The sequence below is a fragment of the Pseudophryne corroboree genome, chromosome 9, assembly GCF_028390025.1.
Source record: "Pseudophryne corroboree isolate aPseCor3 chromosome 9, aPseCor3.hap2, whole genome shotgun sequence".
NCBI classification, from domain to species: Eukaryota; Metazoa; Chordata; class Amphibia; order Anura; family Myobatrachidae; genus Pseudophryne; species Pseudophryne corroboree.
Window position 1 is genome coordinate 463,668,292 of NC_086452.1, and position 21,004 is coordinate 463,689,295.

Genomic DNA, 21,004 nt, shown 5'->3' on the forward strand with positions numbered 1-21,004 from the left:
ATACCTGGCACTGTGGGGGCATTTGTATACCTGGCACTGTGGGGGCATTTGTATACCTGGCACTGTGGGGGCATTTGTATACCTGGCACTGTGGGGGCATTTGTATACCTGGCACTGTGGGGGCATTTGTATACCTGGCACTGTGGGGGCATTTGTATACCTGGCACTGTGGGGGCATTTGTATACCTGGCACTGTGGGGGCATTTGTATACCTGGCACTTCACTATTAGGGGCATATAATGTAAATTTCGGCTCATACCGGGTGCTATAATGTAAATTTCGGCTCATACTGTGTGGTATAATGTGAAAGAGGCACCAGTACTAGATAGTATAAGGGGTCCTACTATTGTAGTGCATAATGCGTATAAGGGGTGTATGGGGTGATAAACTACACGCCTCCTTTTGAGTGGCCACGCCCCCTTTTCCGGAGCACGAGCGCTTATTTACAAACTTCACATTTACATACCCCCACCTAAAAATTTCCACTTCAACCACAGGTTGTGTGTATTTTAATAGAAAATGATGTACGCTTGTATGTTGTTAGAATATTAATTATATTTGTAAGAGCATAGACTAATAAGTGGGAGGAGTCAGGAATAGTAAGGGGAGGAGTCACAGAGGTGGGCCTGTGTGCTTCAAAAATGCCAGGGCCTATTTTTAGTCCCAGTCCGGCCCTGGTTTATAGCCATTATTTTCACAGTTCTCAACCTACATATCCAACACCACTATCAGGTATCAGTGAAAAACAAAGTGTATTTTACACTGCAGAAAATAAACGTGGTTAAAATGTTAAGTACCATTACTGCAATACAGATGGTATATAGTCTCCGGGTTGAAGGCATCCTCACAAAAATAAGAATTTACTTACCGATAATTCTATTTCTCGGAGTCCGTAGTGGATGCTGGGGTTCCTGAAAGGACCATGGGGGAATAGCGGCTCCGCAGGAGACAGGGCACAAAAAGTAAAGCTTTAGGATCAGGTGGTGTGCACTGGCTCCTCCCCCTATGACCCTCCTCCAAGCCAGTTAGGTACTGTGCCCGGACGAGCGTACACAATAAGGGAGGAATTTTGAATCCCGGGTAAGACTCATACCAGCCACACCAATCACACCGTACAACTTGTGATCTAAACCCAGTTAACAGTATGATAACAGCGGAGCCTCTAAAAAGATGGCTCACAACAATAATAACCCGATTTTTGTAACTATGTACAAGTATTGCAGATAATCCGCACTTGGGATGGGCGCCCAGCATCCACTACGGACTCCGAGAAATAGAATTATCGGTAAGTAAATTCTTATTTTCTCTATCGTCCTAGTGGATGCTGGGGTTCCTGAAAGGACCATGGGGATTATACCAAAGCTCCCAAACGGGCGGGAGAGTGCGGATGACTCTGCAGCACCGAATGAGAGAACTCCAGGTCCTCTTTTGCCAGGATATCAAATTTGTAGAATTTTACAAACGTGTTCTCCCCTGACCACGTAGCTGCTCGGCAGAGTTGTAATGCCGAGACCTCTCGGGCAGCCGCCCAAGATGAGCCCACCTTCCTTGTGGAATGGGCCTTAACCGATTTAGACTGTGGCAGGCCTGACTGTGCAAGTTGAATTGTGTTACAAATCCAACGAGCAATCGCCTGCTTAGAAGCAGGCGCACCCAACTTGTCGGGTGCATACAGTATAAACAGCGAGTCAGATTTTCTGACTCCAGCTGTCCTGGAACATATTTTCAGGGCCCTGACAACTCCTAGCAACTTGGAGTCCTCCAAGTCCCTAGTAGGTGCAAGGCACCACAATAAGCTGGTTCAGGTGAAACACTGACACCACCTTAGGGAGAGAACTGGGGACGAGTCCGCAGCTCTGCCCTGTCCGAATGGACAAACAGATATGGGCTTTTTTGAGAAAAAACCACCAATTTGACACTCGCCTGGTCCAGGCCAGGGCCAAGAGCATGGTCACTTTTTATGTGAGATGCTTCAAATCCACATATTTGACTGGTTTTAAACCAATGTGATTTGAGGAATCCCAGAACTACGTTGAGATCCCACAGTGCCACTGGAGGCACAAAAAAGGGGTTTGTATATGCAATACTCCCTTGACAAACTTCTGGACTTCAGGAACTGAAACCAATTCTTTCTGGAAGAAAATTTACAGGGCCGAATTTGAACCTTAATGGACCCCAATTTGAGGCCCATAGACACTCCTGTTTGCAGGAAATGCAGGAAACGACCGAGTTGAAATTTCTTTGTGGGGCCTTCCTGGCCTCACACCACGCAACATATTTTCGCCACACGTGGTGATAATGTTGTGCGGTCACCTCCTTTCTGGCTTTGACCAGGGTAGGAATGACCTCTTCCGGAATGCCTTTTTTCCCTTAGGATCCGGCTTTCCATCGCCATGCCGACAAACGCAGCTGCGGTAAGTCTTGGAACAGACATGGTACTTGCTGAAGCAAGTCCCTTCTTAGCGGCAGAGGCCATAAGACCTCTGTAAGCATCTCTTGAAGTTCCGGGTACCAAGTCTTTCTTGGCCAATCCGGAGCCATGAGTATAGTTCTTACTCCTCTACGTCTTATAATTCTCAGCACCTTAGGTATGAGAAGCAGAGGAGGGAACACATACACCGACTGGTACACCCACGGTGTTACCAGAACGTCCACATCTATTGCCTGAGGGTCTCTTGACCTGGCGCAATACCTGTCCCGTTTTTTGTTCAGACGGGACGCCATCATGTCCACCTTTGGTATTTCCCAACGGTTTACAATCATGTGGAAAAAACTTCTCAATGAAATTTCCACTCTCCCGGGTGGAGGTCGTGCTGAGGAAGTCTGCTTCCCAGTTTCCATTCCCGGGATGAAAAACTGCTGACAGTGTTATCACATGATTTTCCGCCCAGCGAAAAGTCCTTGCAGTTTCTGCCATTGCCCTCCTGCTTCTTGTGTCGCCCTGTCTGTTTACGTGGGCGACTGCCGTGATGTTTTTCCCACTGGATCAATACCGGCTGACCTTGAAGCAGAGGTCTTGCTAAGCTTAGAGCATTATAAATTTACCCTTAGCTCCAGTATATTTATGTGGAGAAAAGTCTCCATACTTGATCACACTCCCTGGAAATTTTTTCCTTGTGTGACTGCTCCCCAGCCTCTCAGGCTGGGCTCCGTGGTTACCAGCATCCAATCCTGAATGCCGAATCTGCTGCCCTCTAGAAGATGAGCACTCTATAACCACCACAGGAGAGACACCCTTGTCCTTGGATATTGGGTTATCCGCTGATGCATCTGAAGATGCGATCCGGACCATTTGTCCAGCAGATCCCACTGAAAAGTTCTTACGTGAAATCTGCCGAATGGAATTGCTTCGTAGGAAGCCACCATTTTTACCAGGACCCTTGTGCAATGATGCACTGTTTTTAGGAGGTTCCTGACTTGCTCGGATAACTCCCTGGCTTTCTCTTCCGGGAGAAACACCTTTTTCTGGACTGTGTCCAGAATCATCCCTAGGCACAGCAGACGTGTCGTCGGGATCAGCTGCGATTTTGGAATATTTAGAATCCACCCGTGCTGATTGTAGCAGTATCCGAGATAGTGCTACTCCGACCTCCAACTGTTCCCTGGACTATGCCCCTATCAGGAGATCGTCCAAGTAAGGGATAATTAAGACGCCTTTTCTTCGAAGAAGAATCATCAATTCGGCCATTACCTTGGTAAAGACCCCAGGGTGCCGTGGACAATCCAAACGGCAGCGTCTGAAACTGATAGTGACAGTTCTGCACCACGAACCTGAGGTACCCTTAGTGAGAAGGGCAAATTTGGGACATAGAGGTAAGCATCCCTGATGTCCCGGGACACTATATAGTCCCCTTATTCCTGGTTCGTTATCACTGCTCTGAGTGACTTCATCTTAATTTGAACCTTTGTAAGTGTTCAAAAAAAATTTTTTAGAATAAGTCTCACCTAGCCTTCTGGCTTCAGTACCACAATATAGTGTGGAATAATACCCCTTTTCTGTAGTAGGAGGGGTAATTTAATTATCACCTGCTGGGAATACAGCTTGTGAATTTTTTCCCATACTACCTCCTTGTCGGAGGGAGACTTGGTAAAGCAGACTTCAGGAGCCTGCGAAGGGGAAACGTCTCGACATTCCCATCTGTACCCCCGGGATACTACTTGTAGGATCCAGGGGTCCTGTACGGTCTCAGCGCCATGCTGAGAACTTGTCAGACGCGGTGGAACGCTTCTGTTCCTGGGAATGGGCTGCCTGCTGCAGTCTTCTTCCCTTTCCTCTATCCCTGGGCAGATATGTTCTTATAGGGACGAGAGGACTGAGGCTGAAAAGACGGTGTCTTTTTCTGCAGAGATGTGACTTAGGGTAAAAAACGGTGGATTTTCCAGCAGTTGCCGTGACCACCAGGTCCGATGGACCGACCCCAAACAAGTCCTCTTCCTGTATACGGCCATACTGTGCCGTTTGGAATCTGCATCACCTGACCACTGTCGTGTCCATAACATCTTCTGGCAGTTATGGACATCGCGTTTATTCATGATGCCAGAGTGCAAATATCCCTCTGTGCATCTCGCATATATAGAAATGCTCTATAGTCAATAAAATACTGTCCCTGTCAAGGGTATCAATATTTTTAGTCAGGGAATCCGACCAAGCCACCCTAGCTCTGCACATCCAGGCTGAGGCGATCGCTGGCCGCAGTATAACACCAGTATGTGTGTATATACTTTTTATTATATTTTCCAGCCTTGTCAGCTGGTCCTTGAGGACGGCCCTATCTATAGACGGTACCGCCACTTGTTTTGATAAGCGTGTGAGCGCCTTATCCACCTTAAAGGGTGTTTCCCAACGCGCCCTAACTTCTGGCGGGAAAGGGTATACCGCCCATAATTTTCTATCGGGGGGAACCCACGCATCATCACACACTTTATTTAATTTATCTGATTCAGGAAAAACTATGGTAGTTTTTTCACATCCCACATAATACCCTCTTTTGTGGTACTTGTAGTATCAGAAATACGTAACACCTCCTTCATTGCCTTTAACGTGTGGCCCTAATAAGGAATACGTTTGTTTATTCACCGTCGACACTGGATTCAGTGTCCCTGTCTGTGTCTGTGTCGACCGACTAAAGTAAACGGGCGTTTTAAAACCCTTGACGGTGTTTTTGAGACGTCTGGACCGTACTAATTGTTTGTCGGCCGTCTCATGTCGTCAACCGACCTTGCAGCGTGTTGACATTATCACGTAATTTCCTAAATAAGCCATCCATTCCGGTGTCGACTCCCTAGAGAGTGACATCACCATTACAGGCAATTGCTCCGCCTCCTCACCAACATCGTCCTCCTACCTGTCGACACACACGTACCGACACACAGCACACACACAGGGAATGCTCTGATAGAGGACAGGACCCACTAGCCCTTTGGAGAGACAGAGGGAGAGTTTGCCAGCACACACCAAAAACGCTATAATTATATAGGGACAACCTTATATAAGTGTTTTCCCTTATAGCATCTTAATATATATATATAAGCATATCGCCAAATTAGTGCCCCCCCTCTCTGTTTTAACCCTGTTTCTGTAGTGCAGTGCAGGGGAGAGCCTGGGAGCCTTCCCTCCAGCCTTTCTGTGAGGGAAAATGGCGCTGTGTGCTGAGGAGATAGGCCCCGCCCCTTTTTCGGCGGCCTCGTCTCCCGCTCTTAACGGATTCTGGCAGGGGTTAAATATCTCCATATAGCCTCCGGAGGCTATATGTGAGGTATTTTTAGCCAAAATAGGTATTCATTTGCCTCCCAGGGCGCCCCCCTCCCAGCGCCCTGCACCCTCAGTGACTGCCGTGTGAAGTGTGCTGAGAGGAAAATGGCGCACAGCTGCAGTGCTGTGCGCTACCTTTAGAAGACTGAGGAGTCTTCTGCCGCCGATTTCTGGACCTTCTTACTTCAGCATCTGCAAGGGGGCCGGCGGCAAGGCTCCGGTGACCATCCAGGCTGTACCTGTGATCGTCCCTCTGGAGCTGATGTCCAGTAGCCAAGAAGCCAATCCATCCTGCACGCAGGTGAGTTCACTTCTTCTCCCCTAAGTCCCTCGTTGCAGTGATCCTGTTGCCAGCAGGACTCACTGTAAAATAAAAAACCTAAGCTAAACTTTCCTAAGCAGCTCTTTAGGAGAGCCACCTAGATTGCACCCTTCTCGGCCGGGCACAAAAATCTAACTGGCTTGGAGGAGGGTCATAGGGGGAGGAGCCAGTGCACACCACCTGATCCTAAAGCTTTACTTTTTGTGCCCTGTCTCCTGCGGAGCCGCTATTCCCCCATGGTCCTTTCAGGAACCCCAGCATCCACTAGGACGATAGAGAAACCTTGAATTCTATTTTAAAATTAATGCACTGGGCAGTTTAGATTGTTGTTTAAAGGTTTTCTTGGCAAGGGTTCAGTACTACCTCTACATAGGGCCATGTGGAGGACGTGTGCTGTGATGTTAAAAATAGGACTGTCTTCTATACAGCTTTGAGATTGCAGTGGAACACAGAAGGGGGATCACACAACTCACATTAAATGCCCCTAGAAGAAACAACGTCGGCTGGAGGCCGATGGAGAAGATGAGTCGCAAGATGGTAGATGCGATCAGAGCTCGGATACCATGCGGTTTGGGAAGGACAATGACTATGGCTAAAGAAACCAACATGGCACTCCAGAGTAGGCCTGAGAGACGAGCATCCAGTGTTCCTAAAATAAAGAACATAATTGGGAGGTGTTGGCAAAATCACGAAGTCAATGGTGCGTTTTTCCCCCTCTAGAAGTACCATAAAACTCACCTCCTCGTACACCAATGAAGGGGTAGAAAAAAGCAACAAGAAGATTCATAAGCACAGCCAAGTTGAAGGAGATACTGCTCCAGAAGGTCATGTTCCGAGAGCACCAGTATAGGACATGCTGCGCTGCAAGACACCAGGAAGAAGGTGATGGTTACCGTAGGCATTGAATTACCACCATACAGAGAACCTATCAGAACCTCATTACACGACATTTGTTACCAGTGGGCATTCTCCAATAGTCCCATCGCCCTGTACTGTGCACCACCACCTGTTCTTCTCACCTCGCAACTTCTTCTGCCAGTTCATTTCATTGAATAGGTCCTCAGAACGTTGGAAGAAGTCGTGAATCTTGCTGCCTTGTTCATCCCGCTCAGTCGTGTAATAAACTCGCAGCTTTGACTCCTTCGTAAGAAACTCGCAGATGCTAGGGACAGGAAAGACTATCTGCTCCATCGTCCGGTCAAGACGCACGATCTGAGGAGACACGGCAAATCTTCCTCAGTTCTACCCCTTACACTTCGGTACAAGCCACCACACTCCACCCCCTCGTCAGTGCACTTTGCCAAGCTCACCTCTATCTGAGCTGTGTGCTTGGCATAGAACTCCAGGGCCTCATCACCGTCGCCTGTTTGGACACCTGGTTTCAGCATATGTTGGAGCTCCTTGTTGTGCCTCGCCAGCTGCGTGCGGAAAAACCATATAAAACGTCACCAGTGTGTAGAAGACCATTGACTGGACCAATTGTATAACGGTAGACAAGTTACCAGCTGGTTAATGGATTTACACAGATCATGCTGCTTGCAATAAATGCATTGCCGTTCAATCTGGCTTTCAACTTCACAGTTAACAATGTGTTACATTTGGTTGCCCTTAGATATGATCCATAACTGCTCTGCTCACTGCATTAATCCATTTCTGCAATGTAGTTATGGGCCATATCCGTCAATTATTGTGGTTATTTCAAAATAAAATCAAACACTTTAATAGGGGGGGGGGGGGGGGGGTGTGTACAAAATAAGAAGTTGGGAGACTGTATTTAGCAAGTTGCAGGTGGCCTGTGCAATCCAATCATTTATACCCGATAGCCCCTTTAAATGATAATATGGGAACATTTTTCAGGATGTTCTCCCGGTTGGCTGCACCGCTCAGAACTTGCATGTGTAATAAGACTCTCACCAGGCTGTAAGCGTGTGTCATAATTGCAGGCTATTACCAGACAGCAGCTCTCACTTTCAGGCTGAACGTCTCTATAGCCGGAGCAGCCATCAGCTGCACAGACTGATTCATCGGTTCATAGTGAATGGGCCATCACCTACACACAGAGGTGGGGGGCCCATTCTGTGCGCCCAGCACTCGGAGACCAGCCATGTGCGCCATTCACGGAGGTTACAAACGGCATATTAAGTGTGACTGGATTCGTTGTTATTTTTTAAGATGCAGAAGTTACAATGGAGAATGAACACTATACAACAAATCACGTGTATCTGGGTCGGTTCACACACGGACAAAAAATTAAAAAAATAAAAATGAGAAGAAAAATAAGAAAAGCAAAAATAAAAAAAATAAAAATAAAAAAAGAAGGGAAAACACGTGCTACAGTATATATAGGACTTCCTCGATAAGGAACATTTCTTCCTGGAATTGTATTACTATAAGGGGGTACGGCCACATATAGCTGTCATTTGTATGGATTGATTTCAGTTACCAGGCAACAGTATTCCAACAATGCTTCTGCAGACAAGGGAGTAACAACCTTGTATCACAGAAGAACCCACACATTAAAACGCAATACAAATGTGACTGAGGAGCAGCCGGTAGCGTACTGATCCTCGCACAGCGGGGGAACGTCATACGTTCTGCACATGCATCTTTAAATGAATGGGGGGGGGGGGGTTAATGCACACCACTGGGGCTACAATAATTAACTGGACCAATTGTATAACGGTAGACAAGTTACCAGCTGGTTAATGGATTTACACAGATCATGCTGCTTGCAATAAATGCATTGCGTTCAATCTGGCTTTCAACTTCACAGTTAACAATGTGTTACATTTGGTTGTTCTAGCTACCCATCTCACTGTAAATTATAATATATTTGAGCAATTTGTATTTTATAGCCGCCATGTGCAACCCGAGCGGCGTGAACGTGCGGCTCAGCACCTGGGGGGCAGGTGAGGATTTGTGAACAATTTAATTTGTTCCATAACCAGAACGGTCTCCCTAGCTCTCCTCCAGCACAGTTCCCGCTACAGTTTACAGACTGGGCAGCTCTCCAGGACTCTCCTGTACCCAGGCAAGGCCTGTGGCACCTGGCACACCTGCCAGCGACTAGGACACAGTGTCCATGGTAAGAACACCTCGCGCTGTTCAGCGTTATCCCAGTACACAATGTGATGGCAGTTATGCAAGCATCCCACCTGATGTGCGAGGATATAAATATTGTGTCCCACGTTGCGTGGAGAGGCGGCGTGATCCTCACATTCCCCGTCCTCAAACTCCACCTCGCCCTGGAGATAAGCCTTCTTTATCACCTCCACCTAGCAGGAATGACGGGAAGCAAGGAGATGCAATGACAAATTAGTTATAACAGAGTATACATTGTCCAGTTCTGCCCCCCATGCATCCTTAGGGAGGGGAGAGGGGTAATTCCCAAATCTGGTTAACCCCTTGTGAGCTGGAAGCAGTGTAGAATTATCACCACTTACTAATATCGTTTGTTTCTATGAGCTTATTTTTCAGCTTGAGACTACAGAAATATAAGACCTTTGCAAAAAAAGAATATATATATATAACAATTAAAATAATAATAATATAATATATATATATATATATATATATATATATATATATATATATATATATATATACACACACACACACACACACACACATATAAATATATATATATTATACATATACACACATATACATATATATATATATATATATATATATATATATATATATATATATATATATATATATATATATATATATACACACACACACTACATTTATTATTATTATTATTATTTGGGCATAAGAAAGGACTGGAAGACGACTGACCAATCAGGTGATGAGGGGGAGGGGAGGGGTGTCACCCGTTACTCATGCGTACCCCCATTCTCCAAACTCACCAGCTCCTTCGGCCGCATGTTATACAGAATTCGCTCTGCGTTCTCGCTGTCGTGCCGGCTCTCCATGATGGCGAGTAGGAGCTTTGAAGCATTGTTCTGTAACACACATACGCACTACGTGTAAGACATTTACCTTCTAAAATAAAGGGGCACTAGACCTGCCCCTTACCATATACTAACAGCTTCCATATTGTGGGCTCCAAAAAACTATGCCTCAGTGGAGTTGCCAGGCTGAGGCCTTAAAATCTGGGGGTGGATGTATTAACCTGGAAAAGGCATAAGGAAGTGATAAACCGGTGATAACGCAGTGTTAAGTGCAAGGTGATAATGCACCAGCCAATCAGCTCCTAACTGTTAAATTACATATGGGAGCTGATTGGCTGCTGTATTTATCACTGTTTTATCACTTCCTTATGCCTTCTCCAGGTTAATGCATCTGCCTCCTGGTTCCAAGTGGCTGCCTCCGCTTGGTACACGAACCCTAGTCTCCGATGTAGTGTGCCCCCTTCAGGCATGAGTAGGAACAGCAGCCTTTGGGGGCATAGAGACTATTTCTGCTTGCAGGTGATTTCCACAGACGAGGAAACAGATTGCCATTTCCATTTGCTGTAGGAGCGTTTGGTATGCAATGTATAGAACCACAGCAAAATGTCTGCAGCACGCGCACTTCCAATGCCATAGGGGGGTCTAAAGGAGCTACATTTCTGTGGCCCCAAGGACGCCCAATAATATTCCCTGCGTGCTTCTCACAGTCACCCCAAACCCTGTAAGAGAGTCGGCTTTCCTTACAGACAGGTGTCAGAGTTACATAACTACTGCGTGGTGCCAAGACTGGGCTGTGTACACGCTGAACTCCAGGTTCCTGTTTAGTAACAAATCTTTGGCAGACACCGGAGGTTTAGGATTTACCAGCTAATTGAAAGTACCTCGTTTCCTCTTCTGGATCATTAATGCCCAGCATGAGTACAGATGGCATTTTCTAACCACATACCCGCCTGTGACAAGCCAAACAATCACTCTAGTGAAAGTCACCAGTCCTGTATATAGTCTCCAAGCTCCGCTATCTACAGCCACTGACTAATGCTCAGAGACTTCATCTATCTGGATCCTTCAGTCGTAAACGCCTTTCGGCTCTCCTGGGTTTCTCCTTAAGGGAAAGGCTTCTACGTTACTCACGCCAGCTGATAAGACTGGTGACGTTAGTTATACTTTTACTTTGAAATGTTTTTCTCCCCGTATCAGGGCTATAAAGCTGCGTGGGGATCTGTAACCATGTGACAAAACAAAAACACACAAACAAAAAATACACCAGAGGCGGTCACCTGACCGGTTCTGTAGTGGGGTCAGCAACTCAATCTACTTTTAGAAGTTGGGAGAGTATGACACGATTCAAATAGCCATTTACAAAAGGGGGCACTGCCGAAATGAATGTATATTTACAGTATTTTGTATTGTACTCCGAATGTAAGCTCTCACGAGCAGGGCCCTCTCCCCTTGTACTGAAAGTCATTGTTTTCCACATTTGTACTAAGGGGGGTAATTCCAAGTTGTTCGCAGCAAGAATTTTGTTAGCAGTTGGGCAAAACCATGTGCACTGCAGGTGGGGCAGATGTAAGATGTGCAGTGTGTTAGATTTGGGGGGGTTATATTGTTTCTGTGCAGGGTAAATACTGGCTGCTTTATTTTTACACTGCAATTTAGATTGCAGATTGAACACACCCCACCCAAATCTATCTCTCTCTGCACATGTTATATCTGCCTCCCCTCCAGTGCACATGGTTTTGCCCAACTGCTAAAAAATTTGCTGCTGCGATCAACTTGGAATTACCCCCTGTGTTAGGCGTTGCAGAACCCTTGTGGCGCCATATAAATAAACAAATGCTTTTTTTGTTTATTTTTTAATATATAAAGCACGCAAGCGGCACCATTGATAATAGTTCTTGCACAAAGTAATGCGGGAGCCTCCTGCGGACCAGATGACTTGTTTTGCGCCTGGAGAACAGAACACAAGGAACAAACTTCCCACCTTCAGCTCTAACACCAAGTCCATCCTCTTCCGTCCCAGGGGGTTGATGTCATTCAGTATCAGGGCAGTGATTATGTCGATACCGTTGGACTCGTGCGTTGCGATGCAGTTCTGTAGGAGAACAGTAGTGGTTTATGTTGTAGCTCAATCGGACACAGATATACATACAGATGTAGCCATGTTCATCTTTCGCTGCAATGCGGAATACTGCGCAATACTGCGTGGCACGCCGGGCTGAGACTTTGCAACCGGGGATTGCTCCCTGCAGCAAAGATGAACATGGCTACATTTGTATACGATTTAACAGAGCTTTTACCAGAAGTATATTGTAACTGAGCCCAACTTCATGTTTCTCTGGAGAGTGGTCCCTACTGGTCAGATGTGACACAAACATACGTTGCAGTTTTTTTTGGATCCTAATTCCGCAACGCTTTGTTCTAACCCATCACACATTTCCGTCTGAGTGCCAGGCTGCTCCTGTTATCACCCCGTGCAAGAACATAATGTACAGGACGACTGCCAGACGCGTCTCTGCACCCAGGCAGCAGATTATATAATAGTTACAGAGAGTTCCAAGACAGCACCCAACACGTGTACGGTGCCCCAGGGTCAGCCCGGATTATGCAATGAACCTGTACAGAGCACACAGCAGACAATCCATGATCTAGGAATCGCATTCCTTTCTCCGGCGCCCCGGGCAGCACCCTCCCCTTTACACACAGCCAGTCTCCGCACCTGGTTCTCATGGCACGGCCCCTGGCAGTACTCCGTCAAGCTCTCCAGCGTCTGGTTAATGAGGGCGACGTTCTTCTCGTTGATGTAGAGTCCGAGCAGGCCCAGGCCACCGGTGGTGCTGCCGCAGATGCAGTCCAGGAATTGCAGCGTCTCACAGACCAGGTTATAATTCGTCTTATTGTTCTGGCAGCGCAGGAAGTTCTGTTAGAGGAAAGTAAAGGGGGGGGAGGTATAGTTATGTCTCCGCTCCATTACTAAATCCCAGTGCACCCCATCCTCCGTCCCTGCATACTCATTAAACTGCGCCCACCACCTACAAAGTGACTACACTCCATCTGTCAGCAGGACAAGACCGCTGTACCCTTCCTCATTGTAGCACCATAGACAGCTGCCTCTTGCCACCCCTGCCCAGATTCCTAGGTTTACATTCTAGGATATCCGGACTCCAGGTCAACACCAATTGGTCGACACTTTAGGTCAACATGGAAAAAGATTAAAATAAGTTTCACTTTTTTTTTTTCAATTTTAATTTTTTGAACTTTATCACACTTTACGATCCACTTGGACTACAATTGGGAGTGGTAACCTTACCCGAAGCTCGTGAGCCATGCAAGGGGACACGGTGCACTAATTATGGTTCCCAGTCACATTACGGAGAAACCACCCCAAAAAATAAAAAACATAAAAATCCCATGTCGACCTATTTCAGGTGTCAACCTTGAGTCGCATACCAACATTCTACATGTGCTTATAGTCCAAGCTAGGAGGGTCACCTGTAGATCCCGGTTGTGGTTCTCACAGAGCAGCTGCAAGAACCGTAGGATTGGCTGCATGATGGTAATGACGGCGCTCATTTCCAGCTCATCCTTTCCTTTTTCCGAAGTCGCCAGTGCCCCGTCAACAGCGGCAAAGTGGTCATCGGGGTCCGCCTCGCGCCGGAAAGAGCCGAAAGCCTTCTTGGTGGCAACAGATGCCTCCAGCAGCTGCTCTTTGGCCTCCTCGGTAATTTGGGCACTGGTCTCTCGGGCTGGCAAACAAATACCAGTTATTGGCACAGAAAGAAAGAATTAATGCACACACCCCAGGGATCTGGTTCTGCAGATCTACAGCTATACTTCTTACAACAACGCCAGAGCTAGTATTACATGACCACGATTACCGCTGCAGGGTTGTGTGCACAGCTAAGACCCCTCGTTAACCTGTCCCACCTGTTTTCCGGTGTGGGGTCTCCCTCTCAGACTGCTCCTCGTCTCGCTTCTTGCTCCCCAGGTCGCTCGTGTTGACTGTAACCGTGGCTTTAATTTCCTGCTGTGCAACTTTCATCCGATCAAAGAAAACCTTGAAGAACTTCTCCGACTTTTTGTCCTCAGTCAGCCGGCAGAAGAAAGAATGCTGAGAGAGAGAGAGAGAGAGAGAGAGAGAGAGAGAGAGAGAGAGAGAGAGAGAGAGAGAGAGAGAGAGAGAGAGAGAGAGAGAGAGAGAGAGAGAGAGAGAGAGAGAGAGAGAGAGAGAGAGAGAGAGAGAGAGAGAGAGAGAGAGAGAGAGAGAGAGAGAGAGAGAGAGAGAGAGATTGAGGGGGTCACGAAGTGAAGGCTTTATAATTCCGCCATCTACGGTGGTACAGCGGCTTTCACCCCAAATTCCGTGCACGCCTCAACACTCCATACACACAAGGCCCTATGTTGTTGCAGAATTGTAAGAATATTTTAATCTATGAAAAGGAGTCTGCGAGTTTCTGCACCTGGGGGTCTCCCAAAACTTAAACGCAAATTTCCCAAGTAGAACAGGGAAAAGTAAAAAAAAAATATATATAATATATAATTAAAACACACCTCCCACCCCAATTCCTTTTCAGTGCTGCCAGCTGATGACATGGTTGTATATGGCAGAGGGCACAGTGTAACCAGGTCAATGAGTTCCCAACAAACAAGGACTTGGCTGCAATCTGACAGCGGGAGGCTAAAATGCAGCTCTTCATCCGTCACCAAACTAACGGCCCCAACATGCGCTGACCAAGGACGTGCCGGGACGGTCAACGTTGTATTGCCTAGATTGTAAGCTCTGCACCAGTTTTTTTTTTTTTTTTTTTCTTCCTTTTCCCTCTACATGGATACTTTATACGGTCTAACCAGGTTATTTTGCCCAATTGCAGAAGGAACTTCACAAAACCAAAATGGGTGGGGGCACACGAAAATAAACCACACACGCCATTGTGCAAACACTTCTATAGTGACAAAGCAAAGAGAAAGAAAGAAAAAAAACAAAAAACTTAGGGGGACATTTACTAAGCAGTGATATGAGCGGAGAAGTTGCCCATGGCAACCAATCAGCACTGAAGTAACAACTATAATTTGCATACTATAAAATAATACAGAGCTGCTGATTGGTTGATGGGGCAACTTCTCCACTCTTATCATTGCTTAGTAAATGTCCCCCTTAGGACTTTTCGGGAAAGTTCTGTACAGAGCCAGTTATCAGCAAACTGTCTGGAATCCCAATTTCATCTGGGAAGTGTAATTGGGGTGTGGGGGCTGGAGGAGCAGGAGGGGGAAGGGAACGTACCCAGAACTTCCATCTCCGCAAGAGAAAAGAAGCGGCAGCCAGTCTCCACGGAAACTGCCTCTTCCGAAGCACAGCGCTCTGACGCACTCCCAGCAGCTGGCCACAGGGGAGGAACGGAGCCAGCCGCTCGGAGTCTGATATAAATAGACCTTACATAACCTCTGCTGGCTCCTGGCGTGCACACCTACTGCATTCAGCACCCTCGCAGGTACAGAGCAGGGGAGGGGGGAACGGATGGGGTCATGAGAACACAGTGGGGGGGGGGGGGGGGGGGGGGGGAGGAGGGGGGGGGGGGGGGCTGTGTTTTGCAAAATAAATAAAAGCTGATTTTGTAACATCAATGACCCACAGAGAGGTGTATCTAGGGGACCGGGCACCCCTGGCAAAAGTAAGGGACTGGCGCCCCCCCCATATTTGAAATAGGGAAGGTGTATGGGCAAAAAAGGTGCATGATCTTGTGGGAAAGGGGCATGACCACACCATAGTACTCCCAACTCAAAATAAGATTTTACTTACCGATAAATCTATTTCTCGGAGTCCGTAGTGGATGCTGGGGTTCCTGAAAGGACCATGGGGAATAGCGGCTCCGCAGGAGACAGGGCACAAAAAGTAAAGCTTTTTCCGATCAGGTGGTGTGCACTGGCTCCTCCCCCTATGACCCTCCTCCAGACTCCAGTTAGGTACTGTGCCCGGACGAGCGTACACAATAAGGGAGGATTTTGAATCCCGGGTAAGACTCATACCAGCCACACCAATCACACCGTACAACTTGTGATCTAAACCCAGTTAACAGTATGATAACAGCGGAGCCTCTGAAAGATGGCTTCCTACAACAATAACCCGAATAAGTTAACAATAACTATGTACAATTTATGCAGATAATCCGCACTTGGGATGGGCGCCCAGCATCCACTACGGACTCCGAGAAATAGATTTATCGGTAAGTAAAATCTTATTTTCTCTATCGTCCTAGTGGATGCTGGGGTTCCTGAAAGGACCATGGGGATTATACCAAAGCTCCCAAACGGGCGGGAGAGTGCGGATGACTCTGCAGCACCGAATGAGAGAACTCCAGGTCCTCCTTAGCCAGAGTATCAAATTTGTAAAATTTTACAAACGTGTTCTCCCCTGACCACGTAGCTGCTCGGCAAAGTTGTAATGCCGAGACCCCTCGGGCAGCCGCCCAAGATGAGCCCACCTTCCTTGTGGAGTGGGCCTTTACAGATTTAGGCTTTGGCAGGCCTGCCACAGAATGTGCCAGTTGGATTGTGCTACAGATCCAACGAGCAATCGTCTGCTTAGACGCAGGAGCACCCATCTTGTTGGGTGCATACAATATAAACAACGAGTCAGATTTTCTGACTCCAGCTGTTCTTGCAATATATATTTTTAATGCTCTGACAACGTCCAGTAACTTGGAGTCCTCCAAGTCACTTGTAGCCGCAGGCACTACAATAGGCTGGTTCAGATGAAATGCTGACACCACCTTAGGGAGAAAATGCGGACGAGTCCGCAGTTCTGCCCTGTCCGAATGGAAAATCAGATATGGGCTTTTGTAAGATAAAGCTGCCAATTCTGACACTCTCCTGGCAGAAGCCAGGGCTAGAAGCATGGTCACTTTCCAAGTGAGATATTTCAAATCCACCTTATTTAGTGGTTCAAACCAATGAGATTTTAGAAAATCCAAAACTACATTGAGATCCCACGGTGCCACTGGAGGCACCACAGGAGGCTGTATATGCAGCACTCCCTTAACAAAGGTCTGGACTTCAGGGACTGAAGCCAATTCTTTTTGAAAGAAAATCGACAGGGCCGAAATTTGAACCTTAATAGATCCCAATTTGAGACCCATAGACAATCCTGATTGCAGGAAATGTAGGAATCGACCCAGTTGAAATTCCTCCGTCGGAGCACTCCGATCTTCGCACCACGCAACATTTTCGCCAAATTCGGTGATAATGTTGCACGGTTACTTCTTTCCTTGCTTTAATCAAAGTAGGAATGACTTCTTCCGGCATGCCTTTTTCCATTAGGATCCGGCGTTCAACCGCCATGCCGTCAAACGCAGCCGCGGTAAGTCTTGAAACAGACAGGGACCCTGCTGAAGCAAGTCCCTCCTTAGAGGTAGAGGCCACGGATCTTCCGTGATCATCTCTTGAAGTTCCGGGTACCAAGTCCTTCTTGGCCAATCCGGAACCACTAGTATCGTTCTTACGCCTCTTTGCCGTATAATTCTCAATACTTTTGGTATGAGAGGCAGAGGAGGAAACACATACACCGACTGGTACACCCAAGGCGTTACCAGCGCGTCCACAGCTATTGCCTGCGGATCTCTTGACCTGGCGCAATACCTGTCCAGTTTTTTGTTGAGGCGAGACGCCATCATGTCCACCATTGGTCTTTCCCAACGGGTTACCAGCATGTGGAAGACTTCTGGATGAAGTCCCCACTCTCCCGGGTGAAGATCGTGTCTGCTGAGGAAGTCTGCTTCCCAGTTGTCCACTCCCGGGATGAACACTGCTGATAGCGCTATCACATGATTCTCTGCCCAGCGAAGAATCCTTGCAGCTTCTGCCATTGCACTCCTGCTTCTTGTGCCGCCCTGTCTGTTCACATGGGCGACTGCCGTGATGTTGTCCGACTGGATCAACACCGGTTTTCCCTGAAGCAGAGGTTCTGCCTGGCTTAGAGCATTGTATATTGCTCTTAGTTCCAGAATGTTTATGTGAAGAGACGTTTCCAGGCTCGTCCATACTCCCTGGAAGTTTCTTCCTTGTGTGACTGCTCCCCAGCCTCTCAGGCTGGCGTCCGTGGTCACCAGGATCCAATCCTGTATGCCGAATCTGCGGCCCTCCAATAGATGAGGACTCTGCAACCACCACAGAAGAGACACCCTTGTCCTTGGAGACAGGGTTATCCGTAGGTGCATCTGAAGATGCGACCCTGACCATTTGTCCAACAGATCCCTTTGGAAAATTCTTGCGTGGAATCTGCCGAATGGAATTGCTTCGTAAGAAGCCACCATTTTTCCCAGGACTCTTGTGCATTGATGTACAGACACCTTTCCTGGTTTTAGGAGGTTCCTGACAAGCTCGGATAACTCCTTGGCTTTTTCCTCCGGGAGAAAAACCTTTTTCTGAACCGTGTCCAGAATCATCCCTAGGAACAGCAGACGAGTTGTCGGCATTAACTGGGATTTTGGAATATTCAGAATCCACCCGTGCTGTTTTAGCACTTCTTGAGACAGTGCTAATCCCATCTCTAGCTGTTCTCTGGACCTCGCCCTTATTAGGAGATCGTCCAAGTATGGGATAATTAATACGCCTTTTCTTCGAAGAAGAATCATCATCTCGGCCATTACCTTTGTAAAGATCCGAGGTGCCGTGGACAATCCGAACGGCAGCGTCTGAAACTGATAGTGACAGTTTTGTACAACGAACCTGAGGTACCCCTGGTGTGAGGGGGAAATTGGAACGTGGAGATACGCATCCTTGATGTCCAAGGATACCATAAAGTCCCCCTCTTCCAGGTTCGCTATCACTGCTCTGAGTGACTCCATTTTGAACTTGAACTTCTTTATGTACAGGTTCAAGGACTTCAGATTTAGAATAGGCCTTACCGAGCCATCCGGCTTCGGTACCACAAAAAGAGTGGAATAATACCCCTTCCCTTGTTGTAGAAGAGGTACCTTGACTATCACCTGCTGAGAGTACAGCTTGTGAATGGCTTCCAAAACCGTCTCCCTTTCGGAGGGGGACGTTGGTAAAGCAGACTTCAGGAAACGGCGAGGTGGATCCGTCTCTAATTCCAACCTGTACCCTTGAGATATTATCTGCAGGATCCAGGGATCTACCTGCGAGTGAGCCCACTGCGCGCTGTAATTTTTGAGACGACCGCCCACCATCCCCGAGTCCGCTTGAGGAGCCCCAGCGTCATGCTGAGGCTTTTGTAGAAGCCGGGGAGGGCTTCTGTTCCTGGGAAGGAGCTGCGTGTTGCTGTCTCTTCCCTCGACCTTTGCCTCGTGGCAGATATGAATAGCCCTTTGCTCTCTTATTTTTAAAGGAACGAAAGGGCTGCGGTTGAAAAGTCGGTGCCTTTTTCTGTGGGGGAGTGACTTGAGGTAGAAAGGTGGATTTCCCGGCTGTAGCCGTGGCCACCAAATCTGATAGACCGACTCCAAATAACTCCTCCCCTTTATACGGCAAAACTTCCATATGCCGTTTTGAATCCGCATCACCTGACCACTGTCGCGTCCATAAAGCTCTTCTGGCCGAAATGGACATAGCACTTACCCGTGATGCCAGTGTGCAGATATCCCTCTGTGCATCACGCATATAAAGAAATGCATCCTTTATTTGTTCTAACGACAGTAAAATATTGTCCCTGTCCAGGGTATCAATATTTTCAATCAGGGACTCTGACCAAACTACCCCAGCACTGCCCATCCAGGCAGTCGCTACAGCTGGTCGTAGTATAACACCTGCATGTGTGTATATACTTTTTTGGATATTTTCCATCCTCCTATCTGATGGATCTTTAAGTGCGGCCGTCTCAGGAGAGGGTAACGCCACTTGTTTAGATAAGCGTGTTAGCGCCTTGTCCACCCCAGGAGGTGTTTCCCAGCGCTCCCTAACCTCTGGCGGGAAAGGGTATAATGCCAATAATTTCTTTGAAATTATCAGTTTTTTATCAGGGGCAACCCACGCTTCATTACACACGTCATTTAATTCTTCTGATTCAGGAAAAACTATAGGTAGTTTTTTCATACCCCACATAATACCCTGTTTAGTGGTACCTGTAGTATCAGCTAAATGTAACGCCTCCTTCATTGCCAAAATCATATAACGTGTGGCCCTACTGGAAAATACGGTTGATTCGTCACCGTCACCACTGGAGTCATCGCCTGTGTCTGGGTCTGTGTCGACCGACTGAGGCAAAGGGCGTTTCACAGCCCCTGACGGTGTTTGAGTCGCCTGGACAGGCACTAATTGATTGTCCGGCCGCCTCATGTCGTCAAACGACTGCTTTAGCGTGTTGACACTATCCCGTAGTTCCATAAATAAAGGCATCCATTCCGGTGTCGACTCCCTAGGGGGTGACATCCTTATATTTGGCAATTGCTCCGCCTCCACACCAATATCGTCCTCATACATGTCGACACACACGTACCGACACACAGCAGACACACAGGGAATGCTCCTAACGAAGACAGGACCCACTAGCCCTTTGGGGAGACAGAGGGAGAGTTTGCCAGCACACACCAAAAGCGCTATATATATATCAGGGATAGCCTTATAATAAGTGCTCCCTTATAGCTGCTTTGTTATATCAAATTATCGCCATAAATGTGCCCCCCCCTCTCTGTTTTACCCTGTTTCTGTAGTGCAGTGCAGGGGAGAGACTTGGGAGCCGTCCTGACCAGCGGAGCTGTGAGAGGAAATGGCGCCGTGTGCTGAGGAGATAGGCCCCGCCCCTTTTCTGGCGGGCTCGTCTCCCGCTATTTAGAGAAATCAGGCAGGGGTTAAATATCTCCATATAGCCTCTAGGGCTATATGTGAGGTATTTTTAGCCTTTATAGGTAATCATTTTGCCTCCCAGGGCGCCCCCCTCCCAGCGCCCTGCACCCTCAGTGACTGCCGTGTGAAGTGTGCTGAGAGGAAAATGGCGCACAGCTGCAGTGCTGTGCGCTACCTTTTGAAGACTGCAGGAGTCTTCAGCCGCCGATTCTGGAC

At 47.5% G+C, this 21,004-nt stretch overlaps 1 protein-coding gene across 4 annotated transcripts in view; it reads right to left on the minus strand.

Annotated features, from left to right (window-relative positions):
* Window positions 1–21,004, minus strand: part of ITPR1 (inositol 1,4,5-trisphosphate receptor type 1) — a 160,065-nt gene that overhangs the window by 8,493 nt on the left and 130,568 nt on the right. For all 4 annotated transcript variants that reach the window (XM_063941290.1, XM_063941288.1, XM_063941289.1 and 1 more), the window contains 10 exons: window positions 13,919–14,102; window positions 13,484–13,737; window positions 12,711–12,911; window positions 11,976–12,086; window positions 9,950–10,045; window positions 9,230–9,349; window positions 7,385–7,492; window positions 7,094–7,286; window positions 6,813–6,935; window positions 6,548–6,723 (listed from right to left, as the gene is read on the minus strand). In XM_063941290.1, coding sequence (XP_063797360.1) covers window positions 6,548–6,723; window positions 6,813–6,935; window positions 7,094–7,286; window positions 7,385–7,492; window positions 9,230–9,349; window positions 9,950–10,045; window positions 11,976–12,086; window positions 12,711–12,911; window positions 13,484–13,737; window positions 13,919–14,102 — 1,566 coding nt within the window. The remainder of the gene's footprint in view (window positions 1–6,547; window positions 6,724–6,812; window positions 6,936–7,093; window positions 7,287–7,384; window positions 7,493–9,229; window positions 9,350–9,949; window positions 10,046–11,975; window positions 12,087–12,710; window positions 12,912–13,483; window positions 13,738–13,918; window positions 14,103–21,004) is intronic.